Source organism: Hypanus sabinus, chromosome 29 (genome assembly GCF_030144855.1).
Source record: "Hypanus sabinus isolate sHypSab1 chromosome 29, sHypSab1.hap1, whole genome shotgun sequence".
NCBI classification, from domain to species: Eukaryota; Metazoa; Chordata; class Chondrichthyes; order Myliobatiformes; family Dasyatidae; genus Hypanus; species Hypanus sabinus.
Genome location: NC_082734.1, coordinates 38,179,457 through 38,207,098, shown reverse-complemented (window position 1 = coordinate 38,207,098; position 27,642 = coordinate 38,179,457). Strand labels below are relative to the sequence as shown.

At 42.2% G+C, this 27,642-nt stretch overlaps 1 protein-coding gene across 2 annotated transcripts in view; it reads left to right on the top strand.

The window, feature by feature from the left end:
- The window catches only part of LOC132383243 (zinc finger protein 239-like), a 29,275-nt gene extending 3,322 nt beyond the window's left edge, over positions 1–25,953 (top strand). For both annotated transcript variants that reach the window (XM_059954174.1, XM_059954175.1), the window contains exon 2: positions 7,510–25,953. In XM_059954174.1, coding sequence (XP_059810157.1) covers positions 7,889–8,860 — 972 coding nt within the window. In that variant the 5' untranslated portion in view covers positions 7,510–7,888 and the 3' untranslated portion in view covers positions 8,861–25,953. The remainder of the gene's footprint in view (positions 1–7,509) is intronic.
- The last annotated feature ends 1,689 nt before the right edge of the window (positions 25,954–27,642 follow it).

Below are 27,642 nucleotides of genomic sequence, written 5' to 3'. Positions count from 1 at the left end.
TTCTTTGTAACCTTACCTAGACTAATAGAATTTCTATCCAATTGACAGCTTTTGATTCTCATTAACATATCCAAATGACATTCACCTAAACCAAGGGTCGCAACCTTTACCACTGAAAGAGCCATTTGGACCTGTTTCCCACAGAAAAGAAAACACTGGGAGCCACAAAACCCGTTTGACATTTAAAATGAAATAACACTGCACACAACATTTTTTTTGCCTTTATGCTATGCATAAACAAACTATAATGTGTAGCATTTATGAAATCGATGAACTCCTGCAGAGAAAATGAAATTACATTTCTGCATGCAACAAAAACATTTTGAACTCCGAAAAAAAGATGTTGGGTTGAAGGTTACTTTTAAGTAAAATACTCAATGTCTATTTGAGTCCTTCTTGTATTTATGAAAAATGCCGAACTTAAATTGTCCGCCAGCAGCAAACCAAAAATAACGTCAGCCAGCTGTCAATCTGAAAAATAAAAGGACTATTTCACTGAACAATGAAAAAATATGAATATACGTAAAATAATAGGCAATTAAAATATTTATCATACTTGGTTAATGGGACTTCTGCTCCTGGACCTCAGCGCACAGCGTCTGCACATCAGGGCTGTATGACGTCACCTTCATCTTTACACAGGATCGCAAGCTGTCATCTGTGAGGCGTGCGCGATGTTTGTTTTTAATAAAGTTCATGTTGGAGTACACCTGCTCACATACATATGTGGATCCAAAGATCGACAGGACTCCAAGCGCATACTTTTTAATGTTTACATAAATGTCAGGGATAGCATTCCATGTTTCGAACACAAGTTTGTCCGGTTTGGGGAGGTTTTCAATATCACTCCATTTGTGATTCTGAGCAAGAACGGCCTTCTGACGGGCAACGTCTTCAAGGTCTGCTGTCAAGCATCTAAACTTGGACACCCATATGTCTTTGTCGGCTATGTCGGCCAGTTCCAGCTCAAGATCAGGTTGACTCACACCTGCCAATGCAGTCGTATTCAGTAGGGATGGATGGATGCTCAGGGGAGTGACCGGGAAGGATAATGTGTTTTTTTCCTCTCTGAACTCACAGAAGCGTTTCCCAAACGATGTTTGCATTGCGATGATTGCAGAATGTAAATACTCCAAATTTATCATGTCATGAGCTTGTTTGAACTCTCTCAAATTGGGGAAGTGAGACAATGTGCCTTTCTGTAAATCTCTGGCAAGCACTGTCGACTTGCGCTCAAGTGCCAAAACATCCTCCAACATGTGCAGGGCTGTGCGTCCTTTCCCCTGAAGAGCTGTGTTCAGCGTGTTCAGGTGCGCTGTCATGTCTACCATGAAGTGTAGCTTTTCCAGCCACTCTGGCTGTTTCAGCTCAGGAAAGGTGAGCCCTTTGCTGCCCAGGAAAGTTTTCACTTCTTCCAGACACGCAACAAAGCGTTTCAGCACCTCCCCTCTTGACAGCCACCGGACTTTGTTGTGCAGCAGGAGATCAGAATATGCGCTTTGCAGCTCGTCCAGTAACAAATGGAATTGACGGTGATTTAAACTTTTTGCCATTATTTTATTGACAATCTGAATGACAACATCCATTACTTCTGTGCATTCCGGAGGAAATGTTTGAGCGCACAGTGCCTCTTGGTGCAAGATGCAGCGAAAAGTCAGCAGCTTTCTGTCCAGCGACTTTTGCAGTAAAGCCACAAATCCCTTGTGCACTCCTGTCATACTTGGTGCCCCATCAGTAGCTACTGACACCAGGTGGGTGGTCTTTATTCCTTTGGCTCTTAAACAATTCAAGACAGCCTCACAGATGTCCTCCCCCCCCCCCCCCCCGTGTTTGGCCTTTTAGAGGAATCAACTCAATCATTTCTTCCTGTGGCCCGGCAGAGCTTACATACTGGCAGAACAGTGCTATTTGTTCAATATCACCTTTGTCTTTAGACTTGTCACAGGCAATCGAATAGGCCGCAGCTGAATTGATGTCTTTAATTTGCTGTCTTGTGATGTCTTCTGCCATTTTTATGGTTCTGTCTTTGACAGTCTTTGCAGAGAGGGGCATATCCCTGATTTTCTGCACAATTTCACTCTTGTTTTTAAAGTCCCTGAATAGATGTTCTGAAATCTTAATGAAAGATTATTTTAGATATTCACCAACTGTAAACTGCTTCCCGTGCCTGACTATTTCCTGAGCGGCAATATAACTAGCGTATGTAGTTGATTTTCCAGACTTCATCCACTTCTTGAAATGATTTTTGCTCAGATCAACCTTCCGCATCAGTTCCAAAACAGCTTTTTTTCTCTCATCTCCATCCGGATATTTTTGAGCAAAGGCTGCTTGTTTATTCTGGAAATGTCTTGCGACTTTTCACTTTTTGTTGTTTGCTAGTTTCTCATTGCATATTAAGCATACCGGTAAGCCAGTCTGGTCAGCAGTGAAAGCAAATGAATCTGCCCACGTATCATTAAACGTTCTGTTTTCTTCAGTCACTTTTCTTTTTTTAGAATTCTCCATAGTTAGCCTAACTTGGATCGAAAAATTAAAGAAATCATGCACTGGTGGGTGTCAGGCATTGGCAGTGGTGACGTATATTAATAGCAACAAAAAACACGTTTTATTTAGATTGTACAAGATCATCATAATCTTCAAATTTAGAATTACCTTTCAAAAACTAACAGACTAACATAAAATACATTTTAATTAAATACTCATCATTTATTTTCCAAAGCCACAGGGAGCCGCAGCACAGAGATGAAAGAGCTGCATGCGGCTCCGGAGCCGCGGGTTGCCGATCCCTAACCAAAACGGTTTCTCAGCTTGTTTTTGAGTTGATTCATTAGGCTGAAACCTTGCCCACAGTCCATACTAGAAACAAGAAAGATTCCCCCAATGTCCATCAACTGTGCAAGGTTGCAAAACTGTTCATTTTGAGGTAGAAATGCCACCATTTGAGCAAAGTTTAAAATCAAACAACACACCAAAATGCTGGTGGAACACAGCAGGCCAGGCAGCATCTATAAGGAGAAGCACTGTTGACGTTTCAGGCCGAGACCCTTTGTCAGGACTAACTGAAAGGAAAGATAGTAAGAGATTTGAAAGTAGTGGGGCTAGGGGGAAATGCGAAATGATAGGAGAAGTCTGGAGGGGGTGGGATGAAGCTAAGAGCTGGAAAGGTGATTGGCGAAAGTGATATGGGAGGCCTCGGGAGAAAGAAAGGAGGGGGGAAGCACCATGGGGACATGGAGAACAGGCAAACAACTAAATATGTCAAGGATGGGGTAAGAAGGGGAGGAGGGGCATTAACGGAAATTAGAGAAGTCAATGTTCATGCCATCAGGTTGGAGGCTACCCAGCCGGTATATAAGGTGTTGGATTCAAACCTGAGTTTGGATTCATTCTGACAGTAGAGGAGGCCATGGATAGACATATCAGAATGGGAATGGGATGTGGAATTAAAATGTGTCCTCCCCCTTTCTTTCTCCTGAGGCCTTCTGTCCCATGATCCTTTCCCTTCTCCAGCTCTATCACTTTCCCCAATCACCTTTCCAGCTCTTAGCTTCATCCCACCCCCTCCGGTCTTCTCCTATCATTTCGCATTTCCCCCTCCCCCCACTACTTTCAAATCTCTTACTATCTTTCCTTTTGGTTAGTCCTGATGAAGGGTCTCGGCCCGAAACGTTGACAGTGCTTCTCCTTTTAGATGCTGCCTGGCTTGCTGTGTTCCACCAGCATTTTGTGTGTGTTGTTTGAATTTCTGCAGATTTCCTCGTGAAAGTTTAAAATCAGTTTGGATTTAATTTTTTCTTGCACAAATTTGAAATCATTAAAGTGTCTAATCATTACAGTATTTTCAGCTAGAAAATCATGATATTTTGGACAAAAGGCATTAACTTGTTCATCCCCAAATGTGAAGTCGCAATCTGCAATTGCAGAGAAATCAAAAGCTGACTCAGGTTCTGTTGCCTGAACTTTTGTATACCGTCCAATTGTGATTTACTTGCCAAATGACGCTTCAAAAAGTCAAGTTTCCAAATATCATCCCACTTCTTTCCACTGGCAAATTCTCCAGCAACTTTCGCATCACGACAATACAAACAGATAACTCCATTTTCCGAATCACACGCAAATATTTCTTGTAGCTGAACATTCATGACCTCATGAGCTTGCAGTGTAGCAGTTTCTACTATTTTGTTATGCCATTCAACTTTAAACAAATTTGCAGTTCTTTTGCACTTCACGCCCTTTGCTGCTTTTGAATTCGACATAGTGAATCAATATTTTTTTCAATAAAAACTTAGTAAGCTATCTACAGGATTTGAAACAGATCTTTGTAAACTTTACGATATGAACACTGTCCGCCAAAGATGGTTGCCGCCATGATGCAGCTGTACAAACCGGAACAGGAAAGGTGAGGTGATGTAAATTAGTGACGTGCATTGTGGTATTTGAAAAACCGACTAATTAGTTAACAGAAACATTCAGCTAAAAGATTATTCTCAATAAGTATCATTATTAATTACTTCATTATTTTAGGTAGCTAACCTTTTATGCGCACATTAGTTTCCTTTGTGTGCTGTTTGAAAAATGTGTGAACGTGCGCATACGCACCCAGCTTAGAGGAAACATAGGAGTCAGCTGTTAAGGATGAGGTGATGGAGTACTTGTTGACACAAGACAAGATAGTACAAAGTCAGAATAGCTTCCTTCAAGGAAAATCCTGCCTGATGAACCTGTTGGAATTCTTTGAGGAGATTACAAGTAGGATAGATAAAGGGGATGTATATTTGGACTTTCAGAAGGCCTTTGACAAGGTGCCACATATGAGGCTGCTTACCAAGTTAAGAACCCATGCTATTACAGGAAAGTTACGAACATGGTTAGAGCATTGGCTGATTGGTAGGAGGCAGCGAGTAGGAATAAAAGGAGCCTTTTCTGGTTACTAGTGGTGTTCTGCAGTGGTCTGTGTTGGGACCACTTTTGTTTATGCTGTATATAAATGTTTTAGATGATGGAATAGATGGCTTTGTTGCCAAGTTTGCAGATGATACAAAGATTGGTGGAGTGGCAGGTACTGTTGAGGGAACAGGTAGGATGCAGAAGGACTTGTACAGATTAGGAGCATGGGCAAGAAAGTGGCAAATGAAATGCAATGTTGGAAAATGTTCATGCACTTTGGCAGTAGACATGGACTACTTTCTAAACGGGGAGGAAATCTAGGAATCTGAGATGCAGAGGGACTTGCGAGTCCTTGTGCAGAACACCATGAAGATTAACTTGCAGGTTGAGGCAGTGGTGAGGAAGGCAAATGCCATGTTAGCATTCATTTCAAGAGGTCTAGAATACAAGGATGTAATGCTGAGGCTTTATAAGGCATTGGTGAGGCCTCACATTGAGTATTGTGAACAGTTATGGGCTTATCTTAGAAAAAATGTGCCGGTGTTAGAGAGGGTCTAGAGGAGGTTCACCAGGCTGATTCCAGGAATGAAAGGGTTATCATATGAGGAATGTTTGATGGCTCTGGGTCTGTACTCGCTGGAATTCAGAAGGATGGGGGGGTGGGGGGGGATCTCATTGAAACTTTTCAATGTTGAAAGGCCTAGACAGAGTTGATGTGAAAAGGATGTTGCGCATGGTGGGAGAGTCTAGGACAAGAGGGCACAGCCTCAGGATAGAGGGGTGCCCTTTTAAAACAGAAATGCGGAAACAAGAGGATCAGCCATGATGAAATGGTGGAGCAGACTCTATGGGCCAAATGGCCTATGTCTTATGGTCATATACTACCCTGAAATTTATAATCTCTTGAGAGCCACGAAACAAGTAAAGAACATGAAAGCCATTCAGAGAGAGCCATCAAACCCACCCCCATATGAAAAAGGGGGCATACCCCTCTCCCCCAAAAACCTCACTCACCCTGCAGAGTAGGAACATCAACCCCCAAAAAACAAGCCCTTTCCCACGTAAAAAAACTAACCGGACATCAACCCCCTAAACACCCTCCCCTTGCAGAACAAGACTGAAAAGGAACAGGCGATTTAAAAAAAACACAGAAAATAAAACCTATAAGTCCGAAAACGTCCACAGTCCAATTGTCCAAACCATAAACACAGAGCCACGATACCATCCTATGATATCACTGATGCTCATTGAAAGAGAGGGACATCACACGAGGCAGAGAGGCCTACCTGCTTGTCACAGTGAGCCACCCAGCAATTGGCTGCTCACAGACTGCTCCTGTAGTGATTAAAAGACAGGCAGTTGGCACTGAAACTCTTGTTTGCCTTGAGATCTCAGTTTTTCTCAATGCTTTAATTAGTGATTAATTGACGCTTTAAATCGTGAAATGGAGTCGAACAACGGCTCTTTGTTCTTTGCCTTGAGGCTGTCCAAGTACGTGCTCTTGCTTCCCGGAATCTTTTCAGAGGGTTCAGAGCATTGGATCACTCAAAGATCTCCAAACTGTAAATCACAGACTCTAACAGTCCTAGAAACATATTTGAGGTGAAAAACAGACGTAAAAGAAGTAAAAAAGATATTTTGGAATATGTCGACTGAGGGAGCTTTGTAGGCTCGCGCCATCTTGACCTGAAGTCAGGATGGCCATAGCAATCGGTCGGGTGTGCTTGGCAAGGGGAATGCCAGCGGTTGGATCTGTCAGACACTGCCGAACTTCACCTATCTAAATCCAAGAATTAGGAACTCAAAACAAAGATACAGTTTTGCGTTAACCTCAGAAGGAGAGGTTAATTCACTTTCAGTGAATGAAAATGTCAATTAGTGCTGCAAAGGAAAACCAACAAAATCTTTCCATCAAATTTAGTTCTTGAGAAAGCACCTTTGTTTACCTCTTTCTCTGGACCTTTCTACCTCTGAGAATGTTTTATACCTTTCTCCCTGGGTACAGAATGAATTCAAACATCTGTCTCCTGGGTAACAAGTGACCTGTAACGATCACATCACAAAACTGCCACAATCCAATGGGAAAGACAACTGCCCTCTCCCCTCCCCCTTCATATTCATTGACATCACTGTCGATGAGTTTAGTACAATCAGTCACCTTGGGGTGGGGGTGGGGTAGGGATCAGAGTAATTAGAAAGTCTCCAGAATCAGCCATGAAATATCATGTGCTCTTTGTAGTGCTGTGGGACATGACCAGAACTCAAAATAATAAAAATAATCTTCCCCTCCTCTTTCCAATTTCTGAATGGACATTGAACCTATGAACACTAACTCAGTACATCCTTATTTCTGTTTCCTCGCACTATTTATTTTAACTTAACTATTTAAAAGGCGTATATCTACTTATTGTAATACAGTTTTTTTTCTTTATATATATCATGTAAATGCAGTCTTTCACCCATTGATGTGTGTAAATCTTTTTACATGTTAGGAATGACAAAGAATTTGTGAACAGGGAACTGAACACAATAGCACGCCAGTTCTAATGTCTCTGTCCAGATATTTTAAGGATGGCCAGATAATTCCTTTGTTACACCAAATATATCTGTTGTTGATTCTAGGAGAAGAAAAAGTATTTCATCCCAGCTGGAAATGTGCTTCATGTCGGAAATGAAGTTGTCTCTTTTAACCGTGAAATCCTCTGGGATTGTGTTGCTGAGAACACACCAGCTTTTGATCACTAGAGATCAGTTCTTCAACTGCATTGACTATGGGAGAGATTCAATCTTTCTGACATCTGACTTGATGAAATGCCAGAGAATTGATAGCAGGGGTATCATTCTTTTTCTCTCAGTGTGATAAGGAACTCTCTCATTCAGCTGGCTCGCAGCACACCACCGAGTACAAACAGGAGAGAAACCGTTCAACTTCTCAGACTGTGGGAAAGGATTCAATTACTCATCTGATTGATTGGCACACTGGTCAGTTTACACTGGAGAGATGCTGTTCACATGCTCAGACTGTGAGAAGCAATTCACTGAATCATCTGACCTACTGGCACACAAGTCAGTCCACACTGTTAATAGACCATTCACCTGCTCAGACTGTGGGAAGAGATTCACTCAGTCATCTCAACTAAAGGCACATCAGCGTATTCACACGGGGGAGAGGCCATTCACCTGCTCTGATTGTGGGAAGGGATTCACTCAGTCAACCCACTTAAAGATACATCAGTCAGTTCACACAGCGGAGAGGCCATTCACCTGCTTCGACTGTGGGAAGGGATTCACTCAGTCATTCCAACTACTGGCCCACCAATCGGTTCATACAGGGGAGTGGTCATTCACCTGCTCGGACTGTGGGAAGGGATTCACTCAGTCCTCTAAACTGAAGGTACATCAACGAGTTCACACTGGGGAGAGGCCATTTACCTGCTCAGACTGTGGGAAGAGATTTGCCCAGTCATCTCATCTGAAGGTACATCAGCGAGTTCACACTGGGGAGAGACCATTCACATGCTCAGACTGTGGGAAGGGATTCACTGAGTCATCTACTCTGAAGGTACATCAGCGATGTCACACTGGGCAGAGACCGTTCACCTGCTCAGACTGTGGGAAGGGATTTACTCGATCATCTTACCTTTTGGCACACCAGCGAGTTCACACGGGGGAGAGACCGTTCACCTGCTCGGACTGTGGGAAGGCATTCACTCAGTCATCTCAACTGAAGGTACATCAGCGACTTCACACTGGGGAGAGGCCATTTCCCTGCTCGGACTGTGGGAAGGGATTCACTCGATCATCTTACCTACTGGCACACCGGCGAGTTCACACTGGGGAGAGACCATTCACCTGCTCAGACTGTGGAAGAGGATTCACTAAGTCAACTAACCTACATAGACATCAACGAGTTCACACTGGGGAGAGACATGCTGAGACTTTGGCAAGGGATTCACTGAGTTATCTCAACTGAAGGAACGTCAGTGGGGAGTTCACAGTGGGGAGAGGCCGTTCACCTGCTCTGATTGTCGGAAGACTTTCACAGGTGTGTTAACAACAAGGAGGGACCATTCACCTACCCACTCAGTCAGCCAACCTGCAGAGACACCAGTCATTTCACACTGGGGAGAGACCATTCACCTGCTCTGATTGTGGAAAGGGACTCAAAGGTGATAAGGGTTTCTCAGACTCATAAGGGATTTACTCAACCGTCTGATCTACTGGCACACAAGTGAGTTCACACTGGGGAGAGACCTGCGCAGACTGTGGGAAGTGATTCACTTGGTCATCTCATAAATTCACATGGGGAGAGGCCATTCACCTGCTCAGAATGGCAAAGGATTCACTCAGTCACGTTCCTTACTGGCACCCCAGTGAGTTCACACTGGGGAGAAGCCATTCGCCTGCTCAGATTGTGTGAAGGGATTTGCTCAGTCATCTCAACTGAGGCTACATTCAGCAGGTTCACACTGGATAGAATCTTTCACCTGTTCAGACTGTGGGAAGGGATTTGCTCAGTGATTGTATCTACTGGCACAACAGTGAGTTCATACTGGGGAGTGGCTATTCACCTGCTTTGGTTATGGGAAGGGATTCAGTTGGTCATGTCACCTGCAGACACACCAGTCAGTTCACACTGGGGAGAGGCTGTTCACCCCCTGCTCAGAATGTGGGAGGGGATTTGCCCGATTATCTGACTGTTTGGAACGCAGGTCAGTTCACACTGGGGCGAGGCCACTTACCTACATAGACTGTGGGAAGGGTTTCAATTAGTCATCCCATCTGTACACACTTGGGGGAGACTTTTCACCTGTTCAGATTGTGGGAAATGAGTCACTCAGTCACCTCAACTGAATATTCTTTCTTTCTTTTTAAATCTTTTTATTAATTTTTAAGCAAACATAAATGAAACATGAATACAAAGTGTTTGAGAGTACATGGTTAAGTTTAAGTAGACATTCAAATATATAATAATCAATATATATATCCTCCCAAACTCATAGTATTTATGAACAAAAGAAATAAAAAGAAAAAAAAACCCAAAAAAAAGAAGAAAAATAACACTAATTAACATGGGCCTTTGCATAATGTTAGATATATACAGTAGTGCCAATAACTCCGAACCTCCATCCAAATAATTAAGGATAATAAAAGTGAGGTTTAGGAAAAGACAAATTAACTCATACGAAAATGTTGAATAAATGGTCTCCAAGTTTCTTCAAATTTAACTGAAAGATCAAAAGCAACACTTCTAATTTTTTCTAAGCTCAAACAAGAGATAGTTTGAGAAAACCACTGAAATATAGTTGGAGGATTAATTTCTTTCCAATTCAATAAAATAGATCTTCTAGCCATTAACGTAACAAATGCAATCATTCATCAAGATGAAGAGGATAAACGACTATTATCCACCATTGGTAAACCAAAAATTGCAGTAATAGGATGAGGTTGGAAATTGATATTCAGAACTCTTGAAATAATACTGAAAATATCTTTCCAGTAATTTTGCAAACAAGGGCAAGACCAAAACATATGGGTCAATGAAGCAACATCAGAATGACACCTGTCACAGGTTGGATTAACATGAAAATAAAATTGAGCAAGTTTATCCTTAGACATATGAGCTCTATGTACAACCTTAAATTCTATTAGGGCATGTTTAGCACAAATAGAGGACGAATTGACTAATAGTAAAATTTTCTCCCACTGCTCAGTGGATATAAGACAATGAAGTTCTTCTTCCCATTCCTTCTTAATTTTTTCTGATACTTCTGGCGGTATTTTCATAATCATATTATAAGTGACAGCTACTAAACCTTTTTGACAAGGATTCAGAGCTAAAATTCTGTAATGTTCAATGGACATAGTTTCGGAAAAGAAACTGAATGTTCAACAGCAAATTCACACTTAGACAAGGCAGTACATCTATTGAGACCATAGGAAGGGATTCATTCAGTCAGGTTCCCTACTGGCACAGCAGTAAATTTACTCTGGGCAGAAACCATTCACCTTGCTCTAAGTCTGGGAAGGGATTCATTTGGCCAATCCACCATGTGATACATTACTGAGCTCACTCTGGAGAAAAGGCTGAAATAAGCTGCATAACGGATAGTTAACCATCGCAGTTACTGAATCCAGATTCAGGTTCAGCATCATGGTCACCATGCATGGGAGGAGTTTCTTCTGCTGATGTATATTCTGTCTATTGTATTTTATGTTGTGTGTTTTTATAATGGGTTATGAATGAACACTTTCCAAGCATTGATAGCTACAGCAATGCCTTTAAAGGGGATGTGAAACAATGGTTGACCGATAAATGTTTTAGTGAAGGTCATGTTGCTGTAATAAGTGAAAATGTGTCTCACCTTCCAACAGATAATGTTGATTGTCATCAAGAAATTGCCCTATATACTTAGGGATAAATGGAGAATGGTTGTCTTTGAACTGCAAGAAAGGCACAACTGTAAGACTACTTTTGCTGGTATTGTTGATTTTATGGAAAGGCAAGTAAAGTTTGCAACAGACCCTGTATTTGGGATGCTCCATCTCCTGCACTAAGCAAAGGTGTGAACAAAACTAAGTCACAATGTTGTTCTAAGGCTAAAGGAATCAGCTTTGCCTACTGTGGCCACTATGATAAGTAATACTAAAACTGAGCCTGGAACTAATGGAAGGGAAATGGCCTAAAACAAGCTGGATGAACTCAGCAGGTCGGGCAGCATCCATTAAAATGAGCAGACAACGTATCAGGCCGAGACGCTTCGTCAGGACTGTCCTGGACATAGTTTCAGGATTGGAAGTAGCTAGCTTAGATAGTGAAAACTAAGGTCAACTATCTATACACAGGAAAGTATGCCTATCAACAGAGGGAACATTCCATGATGGTGGGATCTCCAGGGATGGTCTCACCTGAAACATGTCCGTTTGCCAGAGATTGATTTGGAAATTGAGCTGCTGAGGGGGACGAATGTGCCTGAGGCATTGGAGCCATTGCAAGTGATTTGCAATGTTAATAATAGACTTTATACAATTAGAATAATATTGGAATGGACTGTGAATAGACCACTGAATTGAGACAATGGTGATGGGAGAGACCGTGTATAAGGCTGACAGTTAACAGGGTCTGAGTTTTGAACTTGGATGAGCTTTAACAGGGGCAGTTCAAAGCCTGAATGCAGACAAGATGACCAACCTGTTTTGTCAAAGGAAGACCCTAATGCTGGTTACAAATTCTGCAAAACTGGTGGATGGCCACTAACAGATTAGTTTACCTTTGAGAAAGAAGGAGGTTAACATGTCAAGTAACCAGAGGATCTAACAGAGGAAAGTCACAGTGGGCAGGTCTCTAACATGGCCTCTGTGACTCAAAGGGGAAGAGGGAGAAGAGAAATGCTGTGATGATAGGGAATTCACTATTTAGGGGAACAGACAGGAGGTTCTGTGGACGAGAATGAGATGTTGCATCCCAGGTGCCAAGGTACGGGATATCTCAGGTTGAGTCCTCAGTGTTTTGAAGTGGGAGGGTGAACAGGCAGAAGTCATGGTCCATGTAAGTACCAATAGGTAGGACAGGTGATGAGATACTGCACAATGGAGTTTAAACTAGAGTTGCAGGGGGATGTGAACTGGAGTGCCAGAACAGTTAATGGAGTGGTTGTGGAAGGAGCTGTTGGTAAGACCTCAGGCAAAGTTAGGAATCAGAAGGTCGAGCGTGGTGCAGCTAGTGTTCTGAGCTGCCTATATTTCAATGCAAGAGTATTGAAGGAAAGGCAGATAATAGTGCTGACGACAAGGAAGCTGGTTTACAAACAAAGGTAATGTGTAGTGAGGAGAGGCTGTTGATAGGGCAAAATTGCAGTCAGCAGGATGAGTTGCTATGTAAAAGGCGGACAGAATCGAAAAGAGTGAACGCAGGACTGAAGGTGTTACATTTGAATGTGTGCAATTTATGGAATACGGTAGATGAACTTGCAGCACAGTTGCAAATTTGCAGGTATGATGTTGTAGGCATCACTGAATCATGGCTGAAAGAAGATTATAACTGGGAGCTTAATGTCCAAGGATGGATATTGTATCGAATTAGGCAGAAAGGCAGGGGAGCAACATTGCTCTATTGGTAAAAAATTAAATCAAATCATTGGAAAGAGATGATGTGGGGTTGGAAGGTATTGAATCATTGTGGATAGAGCTAAGGAACTATATGGGTAAAAAGAGTCTAATGGAAGTTGTATACAGACCCTGAATCAGTAGTAAGGATGTGGCCTACAAATTTCAATGGGAGATAGAAAATGCATGCCAAAAGGGCAGTGTTGCAGTAGTCATGGGGGACTTCAGTATGCAGGTAGATTAGGAAAATCAGGGTGGTGCTGGAGTCCAGGAGAGAGGATTTCTAGAGTGCCTATGAGATGGCTTTTTAGAGTAGCTCATGGTTGAGCCCACTAGGGGATCAGCTGTTCTGGATTGGGTGTTGTGTCATGAGCAAGAATTGATTAGAGAATTTAAGGTAAAAGTGATCATTATATGATTGAATTCACCCTGAAATTTGAGAAGGAGAGCTAAAGTCAGATCTATTAGTATTAGACTGGAGTAAAGGGAATTACAGGGGCATGAGAGAGGAGTTGGCTAGAGTTGATTGGATAAGAACACCGGCAAGGATGATGGCAGAGCAGCAATGACTGGAATTTCTGAAAGCAATTTGGAAGATACAGAATATATTGATAACAAAGAGGAAGAAGTATTGGAAAGATGACACAACCATGGTTAACAAATGAAGTCAAAGCCAACATAAAAACCAAAGAGAGGGCATATAATAGAGCAAAAATTAGTCGGAAATTTAAAAACCAACAGAAGGCAACTAAAAAAAATCATTAAGGTAAAGATGGAATACGAAAGTAAGTTAGCCAATAATATTAAAGAGGATACCAAAAGTTTCTTCAGATACATAAAGTGTAAAAGTGAGGCGAGAGTAGATGTCGGACCGCTTGAAAATGGTGCTGGAGAGGGAGTAATGGGGAACAACGAAATGGCGGACGAACTGAATAAGTATTTTGCGTCAGTCTTCAGTGTGGGGGAAAAAAACAGCAGAATGGTGGAAGCTCCAGTTGTTGGGGTCATGAAGTGTGTAAAGTTAGCATAACTAGAGAGAAGGTTCTTGGGAAAGTGAAATGTCTGAAGTCACCTGGACCAGATGGTGCCTATCCCAGGGTTCTGAAAGATGTGGGTGAAGATATCGTGGAGGTATTAGTAATGATCTTTCAAGAATCACTAGATTCTGTAATGGTTCCAGAAGACTGGAAAATTGAAAATGTCACTCCATTCTTCAAGAAAGGAAACTATAGGACAGTTAGTCTGATGCTAGTGGTTGGAAAGACGTTGGAGTCAATTTTGAAGGATGAAGGCTCAGGGTACTTGGAGACACATGATAAAATAGGCCGTAGTCAACATGGTTTTCTCAAGGGAAAATCTTGCTTGACAAATCTGTTGGAATTCTTTGAAGAAATAGCAAGCAGAATAGACAATGGAGAATCGGCTGATGTTGTGTACTTGTATTTTCGGAAGGCCTTTGACGAGGTGCCATATATGAGGCTGCTTAGCAAGCAATGAGCGCGTGGTATTACAGGAAAGATTCTAACTTGGATAAAGCTGTGGCTGATTGGCAGGGGGCAAAGAGTGGAAATGAAGCCTTTTTTGGTGGGTGCCAGTGACAAGTGGTGTTCCACAGGGGTATGTGTTGGGACAGATTCTTTGTACGTATTGTGTCAGTGATTTGAATGATGGAATTGATGACTTTGTTGCAAAGTTTGCAGACGATATGAAGATAGGTGGAGGGGCGGGTACTTTTGAGGAAGTAAGGAAACTACGGGAGGACTTAGATTAGGAGAATGGGCAAATAAATGGCAGATGGAATACAATTTCAAGAGATGTATGGTAATGCACGATGGTAGAAGAAATGAAAGGGTTGACTATTTTCTAAGTGGACAGAAAATATTTTTAAAAATTGAGGTGTAAAGCAACGTCCTTGTGCAGGATTCCCTAAAGGTTAATTTGCAGGTTGAGTGTGGTGAGGGAGGCAAACGTATTGTTATCGTTCATTTCAAGAGGACTAGAATATAAAAGCAAGGATGTAATGTTGAGAATTTATAAAGCACTGATGAGTCCTCACTTGCAGTATTGTGAGCAGGTTTGAGTCCCTTAGAAAGCATGTGCTGAAGCTGGAGAGGATTCAAAGGTGGTTCATGAAAATGATTACAATTATGAATGACGTCATATAAGAGTGTTTGATTGCTCTGGGCCTGTAGTCACTAGAATTCAGAGTAATGATGGGTGATCTCATTGAAACCTATTGAATGCTGAAAGACCTTGATAGAGTGGATGTGGAGAGTCTAAGGCCAGAAGACACAGCTTCAGAATGAAGAGACGTCCTTTTAGAATAGAGATAAAGAGGAATTTTCTCAGTCAGAGAGTGGTGAATCTGTGGAATTCTTTGCCACAGACAACTGTGGAGGCCAAATCATTATGTATATTTAAGGCAGAGGTTGATAGTTTCTTGATTGGTCAGAGCATGAAGGGATACAGGGGGAAGGCAGGAAATTGGGGCTGAGAGTAAAATTGATGAAATGACAGGGCAGACTCAATGGCCAAATGGGCCAATTCTGCTCCTATATCTTATAGCCTTATAACATGACGATTGTGGACAGCATGCTCTAAATCTAAGGTAGATATTTAAGAGGGATTTGTAATTTCACAGTGACTACTCAGCTTTCAAGAAGGATGTCATCTCCAAAAGTTACGCTGAAAGAATGCCATCAGAAGATCTGGATCGCAGTGATGGTAAGGTCTAGTATATTCAACATCATGGTGTTTACCACCCCAGAGAAGGAGTGCTGTGTTTGTGGAGTAACTTTTCTGTGAATATCACTTCATGTTTAGTTCTTACAGGACCAGATCTTACTAGCTCATTGGTTGGAGTCCCAGCCAGATTCAGAAAGGAACCAGTGGTGATCATGGTAGATCTTAAATCAATGTTTCATCAGTTTAAAGTACCAGTGGAAGATACAGATATTTTGTGCAGAAGACAACGAAGAACAGTTTAGCTGTGAAACGGTGGATAAGGTTTTGCATTGTTTCTGTGTTGATGACTGTTTTGTGTCAGTGTTCTTTGAGGAAGAAACAGCGTCTCTCTATCATGTGCTAAGTGTGGCTTTCAACTCACAAAGTGGATGAGCCCCAGACATAGTGTGTTAGCTGTTATACCAGTAGAGCAAAGAGCGAAAGCCATGAAGGATTTGGATCAAGATATACTTTCAGTGGAGAGTGTATTGGGTGTGCATTTCAGTTTGATCCTTCCAAGTTTAAGATCACGATTCAAGGACCACTCACCAGAGTGGTGGTCCTCTCCACTGTTAGTTTCATCTACGATTCTTTAGGAATCTTGAGTTTGGTGGTGCTAATTGCTAAGATCATACAAGATCTATGTAAGAAAGAGCTTGGCCTGGTTGACATGATGCCAACACCTTTTGCTCATGTGTGGGCAAGCTGGTTGGAAGAACTCTGCCGGTGGAAAGACTTCATGGTTGTTAGATATTTGAACCCCTAGGACTTTGGTAAAGTTATTGCTGCATGGTAACATCACTTTTCAGATGCAGGCGAAGATAGCTATGGTGCAGTGTCTTACCCGTTGTCGCACAACACATGCTCTCGGGTGCACTGTGCTTTTATCAAGGGACAACCTAGGGTACCTCCATTGAAATCAGTTTCCATCCCTTTTATGGAGGTCGCTGTTGTTACAAAGGCAATCTGTATGGAGACAATGTGGCAGAAGGAGTTGCACAGGCAGCTTTGTGACTCAGTTCTGTGGACTGATTGTACTTCTGAACTGAAGTATATTAAGAATGAAACTTATAGGTTCCAAACCTTTGTTGCTGAAATTCTTAAGGTTTTACAAGCATCACAATGGAGATTGTAAACACTTCAAGGGACCTAGCAGATGTGGCCTCTTGATGGTTGAGAGTGGAAGCATTCCTGAAGAATGAAACATGGGTGTCAGAACATCAATATCTTTTTCAGCCTGAAAGGGATTGGCCCGTGAATCCTGATTCTTCTGGAGCATTCCTGCCAGGTGATCTGGAAGTCAGAAGAAGTGTTTCAATGGATGCCATGCAGATTGAAGAGGAGGTGGACACGGGAGCATGTATGATCCATCACTTCTTGTTTTGGACTTGTTTGAGGAAGACAGTGGCTTGGAATCTTAGATTTAAGAAATTCCTCTTGTTTCTTAGTTGGATGAGGATGCAATTGAGTATCGCTCTTGCTCAGTCTGATTTGGATGAATAATGACAAGTATATTGTTCAGAGAGAAATATTGAGAAGGCCAAAGGTCTGACTGACCGAGTTTATCTCTCAGTGGAGGAGCTCAGAAAGGCTGAAATGGAGATAGAAACATAGAAAATAGGTGCAGGAAAAGGCTATTTGGCCCTTTGAGCCTGCACTGCCATTCAGTACAATCATGGCTGATCATCAAAACCCTGTACCTGCTTTCCCTCCATACCTCCGATCACTTTAGCCACAAGGGCCATATCTAACTTCCTCTTAAATATAGCCAATGAACCAGCCTCAACTGTTTCCTGTGGCAGAGAATTCCACAGATTCACCACTCTCTGTGTGAAGAAGTTTTTCCTTATCTCGGTCCTAAAAGGCTTCCCCTTTATCCTTAAACTGTGACCCCTCGTTCTGGACTTCCCCAACATACGTTTCAATAAGATCCCCCCTCAATCTTCTAAATTCCAGTGAGTATAAGCCTAGTCGATCCAGTCTTTCTTCATTTGAAAGTCCTGCCATCCCAGGAATCAATCTGGTGAACCTTCTTTATACTCCCTCTATGGCAAGAATGTCTTTCCTCAGATTCAGGGACCAAAACTGCACACAATACTCGAGGTGCGGTCTCACCAAGGCCTTGTAAAACTGCAGTAGAACCTCCGTGCTCCAGTACTAAAATCCTTTTGCTATGAATGCCAACATACCATTTGCCTTTTTCACCGCCTGCTGTACCTGCATGCCCACCTTCAATGACTGGTGTACAATTACACCCAGGTCTCGTTGCACCTTCCCTTTTCCTAATCAGCCGCCATTCAGATAATAATGTTTTCCTGTTCTTGCAACCAAAGTGGATAACCTCATATTTATCCACATTAAATTGCATCTGCCATGAATTTGCCCACTCACCTAACCTATCCAAGTCACCCTGCATCCTCTTAGCATCCTCCTCACAGCTAACATCGCTGCCCAGCTTCATATCATCCACAAACTTGGAGATGCTGCATTTAATTCCCTCATCTAAATCATTAATATATATGTTGTAAACAACTGGGGTCCCAGCACTGAGCCTTGCAGTAGCCCACTAGTCACTGCCTGCCATTCTGAAAAGGTCGGGTTTATTCCCACGCTTTGCTTCCTGTCTGCCAACCAATTCTTTATCCATATCAATACCGTAGCCCCCATACTGTGTGCTTTAAGTTTGCACGCTAATCTCCTGTGTGGGACCTTGTCAAAAGCCTTTTGAAAATCTAAATATACCACATCCACTGGCTCTCCCCTATCCATTCTACTAGTTACATCTACAGAAAATTCTATAAGATTTGTCAGACATGATTTTCCTTTCACAAATCCATGCTGACTTTGATGATTTCACCTCTTTCCAAATGTGCTGATATCGCATCTTTGATAACCGACTCTAGCATTTTCCCCACCACCGATGTCAGACTAACCGATCTATAATTCCCCGGTTTCTTTCTCCCTCCTTTTTTAAAAAGTGGGGTTACATTAGCCACCCTCCAATCCTCAGGAACTAATCCAGAATCTAAGGAGTTTTGAAAAATTATCACTCATGCATCCACTGTTTCTTGGGCTACTTCCTTAAGCACTCTGGGATGCAGATCATCTGGCCCTGGGGATTTATCTGCCTTTAATCCCTTCAATTTACCTAACACCACTTCCCTACTAACATGTATTTCCCTCAGTTCCTCCATCTCACTAGACCCTCGGTCCCTTACTATTTCCGGAAGATTATTTATGTCCTTCTTAGTGAAGGCAGAACCAAAGTAGTTATTCAATTGGTCTGCCATGTCTTTGTTCCCTATGATCAATTCACCTGTTTCTGACTGTAAAGGACCTACGTTTGTCTTGACCAATCTTTTTCTTTTCACATATCTATAAAAGCTTTTACAGTCAGTTTTTATGTTCCCTGCCAGCTTTCTCTCATAAACTTTTCTCCCTTTCCTAATTAAGCCCTTTGTTCTTCTCTGCTGGTCTCTGAATTTCTCCCAGTCCTCAGGTATGCCGCCTTTTTTGCTAATTTATATGTTTCTTCTTTGGACTTGATACTATCCCCAATTTCCCTTGTCAGCCACGGGTGCACTACCTTCCCTGGTTTATTCTTTTGCCAAACTGGGATGAACAATTGTTGTAGTTCATCCATACGATCTTCAAATGCTTGCCATTGCATATTCACTGTCAACCCTTTCAGTATCATTTGCCAGTCTGTCTTAGCTAATTCACGTCTCATACCTTCAAAGTTACCCTTCTTTAAGTTCAGAACCTTTGTTTCTGAATTAACTATGTCACTCTCCATCTTAATGAAGAATTCCATCATATTATGGTCACTCTTACCCAAGGGGACTCGCACGACAAGATTGCTAACTAACCCTTCCTCATTGCTCAATACCCAATCTAGAATGGCCTGCTCACTAATTGGTTCCTCGACATGTTGGTTCAGAAAACCATCCCACATACATTCCAAGAAATCCTCTTCCTCAACACCCTTACCAATTTGTTTCACCCAATCTATATGTAGATTGAAGTCACCCATTATAACTACTGTTCCTTTTTTGCACGTATTTCTAATTTCCTGTTTAATGCCATCCCCAACCTCACTACTACTGTTAGGTGACCTGTACACAACTCCCACCAGCGTTTTCTGCCCCTTAGTGTTATGCAGTTCTACCCATATCGATTCCACATCCTCCAGGCTAATGTCCTTCCTTTCTATTGCATTAATCTCCTCTCTAACCAGCAATGCTATCCCACCTCCTTTTCTTTCCTGTCTATCCCTCCTGAATATCGAATATCCCTGGATGTTGAGCTCCCATCCTTGGTCACCCTGGAGCCATGTCTCTGTGATCCCAACTATATCATATTCATTAATAACAATCTGTACATTCAATTCATCCACCTTGTTACGAATGCTCCTTGCATTGACACACAAAGCCTTCAGGCTTGTTTTTACAACACTCTTAGCCCTTATACAATTATGTTGAAAAGTGGCTCTTTTTGCTTTTTGTCCTGGATTTGCCTGCCTGCCACTTTTACTTTTCTCCTTACTACTTTTTGCTTCTACCCTCATTTTACACCCCTCTGTCTCTCTGCACTTGTTCCCATTATGTTTTGCTAAAGAAACATATTTCCATATGAATTCTCAAGTTTGCAAAGGGGCAAAAGCATGAAAAGGAACTGCCATATTTTCAAGCTCAATCCAGTACTTGAAGATGATGTCTTGAGGGTTGGCGGATGGCTTAGTAGGGCAGCCAGGCCTGAAGAGTTTAAACATCCTGTTGTACTAGCAGAGGATCTCCGTACCTCAGACTTATTTAGAAAAACATAGAAAACCCTCAGCACAATACAGGCCCTTAAGCCCACAAAGCTGTGCCAACCATGTCCTTACCTTAGAAATTACTTAGGCTTACCTTTATTTTTCTAAGCTCCATGTACCTATTCAGGAGTCTCTTTAAAGACCCAATCGCACCTGCCTCCTGCAGCCCATTCTACACATTCACCACTCTCTGCATAAAAATACTTATCCCTGACATCTCTGTACCTACTTCCAAACATCTTAAAACTGTGCCCTCATGTGCTAGCCATTTCAGCCCTGGGAAAAGCCTCTGACTATCCACATGATCAATGCTTCTCATCATCTTATACACCTCAATCAGGTCACCTCTCATTCTCTGTCACTCAACCTATTCTCATAAGGCATGCCCCCCAATTCAGGCAACATCCTTGTAAATCTCCTCTGTACCTTTCTATGGTTTCCACATCCTGTAGTGAAGTGACCAGAACTGAGCATAGTACTCCAAGTGGGGTCTGACCAGGGTCCTATATAGCTGCAACATTACCTCTCAGTTCCTAAGTTCAATTCCACGATTGATGAAGGCCAGTCCACCATGCATTCTTAACCACAGAGTCAACCTGAACAGCAGCTTTGAGTGCCCTATGGACTTGGACCCATACTGTCATCACACTGCCAAGAGTCTTACCAAGAATACTATATTCTGCTGTCATATTGGACCTACCAAAATTAACCACCTCACACTTATCTAGGTTGAACTTCATCTGCCACTTCTCAGCCCAGTTTTGCATCCTATCGATGTCCTGCTGTAACCTCTGACGGCCCTCTATACTATCCTGAACACCTCCAACCTTTATGTCATCAGCAAATTTACTAACCCATTCCTCCACTTCCTCATCCAGGTCATTTATAAAAATCACGAAGGGTAGGGGATTCAGGGATCCCTGAAGCACACCACTGGTCACTGACTTTCATGTAAAATATGACCCATCTACAACCACTCTTTGCCTTGTGTGGGCAAGCCAATTCTGGATCCACAAAGCAGTGTCCCCTTGGATCCCATGCCTACTTATTTCTGAGGCCTGTCTTTCAAGAGGTGGGACATGGTGGCCTTAATACTGGATTCCTGGCACTGATATGGCTATAAGAAGAATCCTGTCTAAGTGTGTTGTTTGTCAACAGTTGCACGCGGTTCCAGGATGTCAGCACGTGGCGAACTACCTGTGGACAGGGTTTCTCCAGATGAACCTCCCTTTATATGTGTAGAAGTAGACTACTTTAGACCTTTTGAGGTGAAGGGCAGAAGGAGTACGATGAAGACGTATGGGGTCATATTTGCCTGTCTAGTTATATGAACTGTTCACATTGAAGTGGCATCTTTGTTATGCACCTTGAGACTTTATAGTAAGAGGTGGACAGATCTGTGAACTGCACTCTGATAACTTTGATGAAGCTGAGTGTGAGTTAAGAGAAGCCATTGAGAAGTGGAGCCATTCGAAGATCATTGACGTCCTTCTTCTGAAAGGAATTCCATGGATTTCTAATCACCTGGTTGGCTTTTATCATGAGGGAACATGGGAGAAATTGATCAGGTCTGTTTGAAGGATTTTCAATTCCACCATGAAGGTACAAAATCTTGAGAACGAGGGTTTCTACACAGTCCTTTGCAAAATAGAGGCTATTACCCATGGTCATTCAACTACTAAGGCATCCTCTGATCCCAATAATTCGGAAGCTGTAATACCCGACCATCTGTTGCAGCTGAAGACTTCACCATCCGCCACCAGGAGACTTCCAAAACGGAAGACATTGAACTTATCACATCCAATACAGGTCAAACTTGTTTTGGAATGGTGGGTGAAGGAGTACTTAGCACAGTTATAGGAACATCAGAAATGGTCAGGTATTGAGTGCAATTTCCTTCCAATAAAGTTGCCTTGCAGCTCATGGATCCACAGGAAGAGTACTTCGAATCTTTCCAGACAAGAGGATTTGTGCTGCAAATGTGCATCAAGACCAAGACTTGACTGGACAAGCCTATATCTGTCTTTCACAGGAGGCAGAGGTTTCAGGAACTACAGTTCTAAAAGCTTCATGACTTTGACTTGACTTACTGACTTGTCAGAGAGAGATATTAATGATTACTCTGTACTGGCTAAAGTGCTGACACTTCTGGTCTAGGTAACTAACATAATTTGATTGAAAGAAGAAAGAGCACATTTGCATAAATGTAAAGATATTTATCCTTGAAGATTTCATGTTTCCTAATTTTGTAGTATTTAGTTGAGATTATTATTTAATAATTAGGGGCTGGGACGTCAGAGCCATCTATCTATATTCTGTCTGTCTACATTATAGTTTATGTTGCGTGTATTTATTGTGGACTAAGAGGTCCGATCAATGTTGGGACCAGAGTACTTCAAAGAGGTTACTGGCAGGTCGGCGAAGCTAGTATACAAGGAGAGCTTCACGGACATTCTATATGTCCAGTCAGCATTGGGAGCAGAGCACTGCAAATTAAATAAAAGTACAGAATGGGCAAGCGGGGCAGCCATTGTTGGGAGTAGGCTAGCAGTGAGAGTAGGATTGTCAGGCTTTGACGAGAAGAGGTTGAGGCCAAAGAACCAGGTTAGAAGTTTTGGTTTTGGCTGCCCATTGTACAGTGCAGGCAGGATGGCAGATATGGCAGAGGAATGCTCATCCTGTAAGATATGGGAATTCATGGAACCTGCTTGTCTCCCTGATAACTACACCTGAAGGAAGTACACCCAACTCCAGCTCATGAAAGTTCATAAGGAACTGGAGCTGGGATTGGATCATCCAGGAGGCAGAGCAAATGATAGATACAACTTTTGAGCAGATGGTTACACCCAGAGTGCAGAATTAGGGGAGTAGATGGGTGAACACAGAGAGGTACAAGGAAAAGGAAGTCCCCCTGTAGGCTGTTCCCCTCAGCAACCCCTTTGGATACTGCTGAGGGGGTTGACCTATCTGGGCAACGCAGCAGCAGCCAGACCAATAGCATTGTGGTCAGCTCTGAGCCCCAGAAGGGTGATGTAAAGTCAAGGGGAGCAATAGTCAGAGGGGACTTGATGGGGGACAGATAGGAGATTCTGTGGCTGCAAAAGAGACATCAGGATGGTGTGTTGCCTCCTGGATGCTAGGGTCCAGGATGTCTCTGAGCCATTGCAGAATATTCTGGAAGGTGTGTGTGAGCAGCCAGAAGTTGTGGTACATGTTGGTACCAATGATACAGGCAGGAGAGGGGTAGAGGTCCTGCGTAGTAAGTTTAGGGAGTTAGGAAGGAGTCTGAAGTGCAGGACCTCTAAGGTGGTAATCTCCGATTACTCCTGGTGCCACAAGATAGTGAAGATCAAAACAGGAAGATAGCGCAGATGAATGAGTAGCTGAGGAGATGGTTCAGGGGGCAGGGTTTCAAGTTTTTGGATCTTTGGAACCTGTTCTGGGGAAGGGGTGATCTGTACACGTGGGAAGGGTTGCACCTGAACTGGAGGGAAACTAATATCCTAGGAGGGAAGTTTGCTAATGCTACTGGACAGTTTTTAAACTAGATTTGCAAGGAGGTAGGAACCGAAGTGAAGAGACAGAAGATGGTGCAGTTGGCGCACAAGTAGTGACAGCTTGTAAGGGAGTTTATGAGAAAGGATAGGCAGATGATAGAGCAAAGAAGCACTCAACCAGATGGTTTGAGATATGTCTATTTTAATGCAAGGAGTATGATAAGCAAGGTGGATGAAAGAGCACGGATCAATACACGGAACTATGATGTTGTGGCCATTACAGAAACTTGGATTGACTTGGGCAGGAATGGCTGCTGGGCTTTAGATGTTTCAAAAAGGACAGGGTGGGAGGCAAAAGAGGTAGGGGAGTGGCACTGCTAGTCAGTGATAGTATCATGGCTGCAGATAATGACCAGGGTAGCCCATCTTGTAAAAACGCTGCCCAGAAGAAGGCAATGAGAACCACTCATGGAAGGATTGTCTACTGAGTCATTGTGGGTGGAAGTCAGAAACAGGAAGGGGGTAATAACTTCACTCCTGATGAAGGGTTTCGGCCCGAAATGTCGTCACTACCTCCTTCCATAGATGCTGTCTGGCCTGCTGAGTTCTGCTGTTTCGTGTTTTTAATAACTTTACTGCATGTTTTCTAATAGATCCTTCAATAGTAACAGAAACATCGAGGGGCAGATAGGGAGGCAGATTCTGGAACAGTGCAATAATAATAGGGTTGTTGTGATGGGAAATTTCAACTTTCCTAATATTGACTGTTATCTCCTTAGAGCAAGGGGTTTAGATGGGGTGGAGTTTGTTAGGTGTGTTTAGGAAGGTTTCCTGATGCAAACCAACTAGAGGAGAGGCTGTACTTGATCTGGTATTGGAAAATGAACCTGGTTAGGTGTCAGATTTCTTCTCAGTGGGAGAGCATTTTGGTGGTAGCAATCATAGCTCTTTCTGTGTTACCATAGCACTGGAGAGTGATAGGAGCAGACAATTTGGGAAAACATTGGGGTGAGGGAAATTTGCTATTAGGCAGGAACTTGGGAACATAAATTCGAAGCAGATATTCTCAGGGAAATGCACGACATTAATGTGGCAAATATTCAGGGAACATTAGCATGGATATGTACCATTGAGTTCTAGAGCCATAAGGTAATGTTACAGCTATATAAGACCTTGATTGGACCTGTGTTCAGTTCTAGTCACCTCGCTATAGGAAGGATATGAGTACTATAGAGAGTGCAGAGGAGTTTTACAAGGATGCTGCCTGGATAGAGAGCATGCCTTTTGAGAATAAATTGAGTGAACCTGGCCCTTTCTCCTTGGAGTGACAAAGGATGAGAGGTGACCTAATAGAGGTATATAAGATGATGAGGAGCATTGATCATGTGGTAGCCCGAGGCTTTTCCCCAGGCTGAAATAGGTAACATGGCAAGACATAGTTTTAAGGTGCTTTGAAGTAGGTACAAGGGGATATCAGAGGTAAGTTTTTCACACAGAGTGGTGGGTGCGTGGAATGTACTGCCGGCGAGGTTGTTAAAGGTGTATACAATAGGGTCTTTTAAGAGACTCTTAGATAGGTACATGGAGATTAGAAAAATAGAGGGCTATACGGTTGGGAAATTCTAGGCAGTTTCTTGAGTCTTTAAAGTGCTGTGGATTTCTGTGTTACTAAGTAATCTGTCAGGTTGGGGTGAGATGAAGCAAATGAGTATAGTTCTGAATTCACACTTTGTCCTCATTAGTTTAATTTAGTTGAGGGGAGGTGAAACAAGGAATTAATATTTTTTGCTGACTGCTTATTTCATTTATTTTGATTATTTACAATATTCACTTATTTTGTTCGTTTCAGTAATTCTGCCATTTTCACTAATGTCGCTATATTAGATTGTTCATTTTTGCTTGTTTCATAATAAATAATCCAACATAGTTTTTTGCCTTGGAACTCAATTATTTGGAAGCATCATTCAGTGTTAATTCCCTCATCAGTCTCACAGCGGTTTTGATTTGTTTCAAGTAACCACTGCAGATGAGGTTCATCTTTAATGGGACTGGAGTTTAATATTCTGGATCTGTTTCAGATAAATCAGTTTTTTTAAGTTCTTCCTCGGATACTTAGTGAATCTACAACACATTCAGTGTATGGAGTCATCTCAGACTAGCTGATCCCTGCCAGTACTTCGATTGCTCGACAGTCATTTTAAATCCTTCTCTGCTGTTCACCTCTCACTCTTCCTTTGGTGCTAGGCTCCAAATAGTCACCACTCTGTGGGTGATGAGCTTTCCTTTGTATTTCCTGTCTGACTTCCTGTGCAGGCTGAAGAAGAAGGTGAGCTGAGTGCAGTTATGTTTGACATGTTGTTTGTCCCTCAGATCTTTGGGGCGAGGAAGAAAGATATTGTTAGTTACCCATTTTATTCCCTGTCCATTTCAACATTATGGGTCATTTTCACTACTTAACAAGGGCTGTCACCAACACAGCAGGGTTGTACATCACTGTATTCTAAAGTCTGAAAGTGGAATGGAAACCATGCATCGTATGCTCAATGGTGTGGGGTCAGAAACCAGATACGGGTCAGCACAGGGCAGAGTTTTGGGTAAGAGAAACACAGCTGCGGGGGGGGGGGGGGGGAGGCTTGGTAACTAATAAAAGAATAAGAACATTTGGAAGCTGACTGACAGCGCTACAAATTAGGTTGAGCTTGACTGATGACACACACAATGCCTGTTGGCATTGAGCATATTGCTTGTGGAAGCTGCCTGCTTTCAACTGGCTGGTGAGTTCTCATAAAAATATTGACTGGATTGGTACCACTTAGCAGAGAGAAGGCAATGCTTTCAATGGCCCTGTTTTTACCCAGAAATCTCTGAGCTTAAAAATGTACAATCACTGTGAATTGAGTGTGCAGGTGCCAAGAGTCCAAAGCTGTGTTGAAAGGTGTGTAGGCGCTTAGTGGACAAACAGCCTCATAAATGGGTACAAATGACCTCCTAGGCACAGCTGAGATCTTACTTCTAAACCTAAGGATTTGGGATGGATGAAAAATATAGTTCCATTTATCCCTGAGCAAAAAATTATAATGCATCTATCAGATAAATACATAAACAATTTTATACCAATTGAAGTGGAACATGAGATCAAGGCCTATGTCCAGAACCATTTGACGTCCATACCTTGGTAGCTAATGGGCAGAGTTGAGACTCATGCTAAAAGATAGAGCTGGGTCTATACTCCAGAATATTAAAATGTCAATTAGAACTCCACAGTTTAAATTTCGTAGATTTTTCGATTTGTTCTCTCTAGTAATATCCATTTTAACCTTTTCTTTAAACCATCAATTTTGGATAAGGCTTTTTTAATATGGAAAACTAAGGGAATAAAAAACTTCTTTAGATCTGTTTTTAGAGGACTGTTTAATGTCTTTTTCGCAGCTAGTGGATAAATACAATATATCTAATGCAGATTTTTTAGATACTTACAAGTTAGGAATTTTTTACGTGATTTTTTACCTTATTATCCATTTGTTCATTTACCAAATATGATACATGCTATTTTTCAGCTTAAACCATTTCAAAAAGGATTGGTAGCCATTATATATAAACAGTTAATGAATTCAT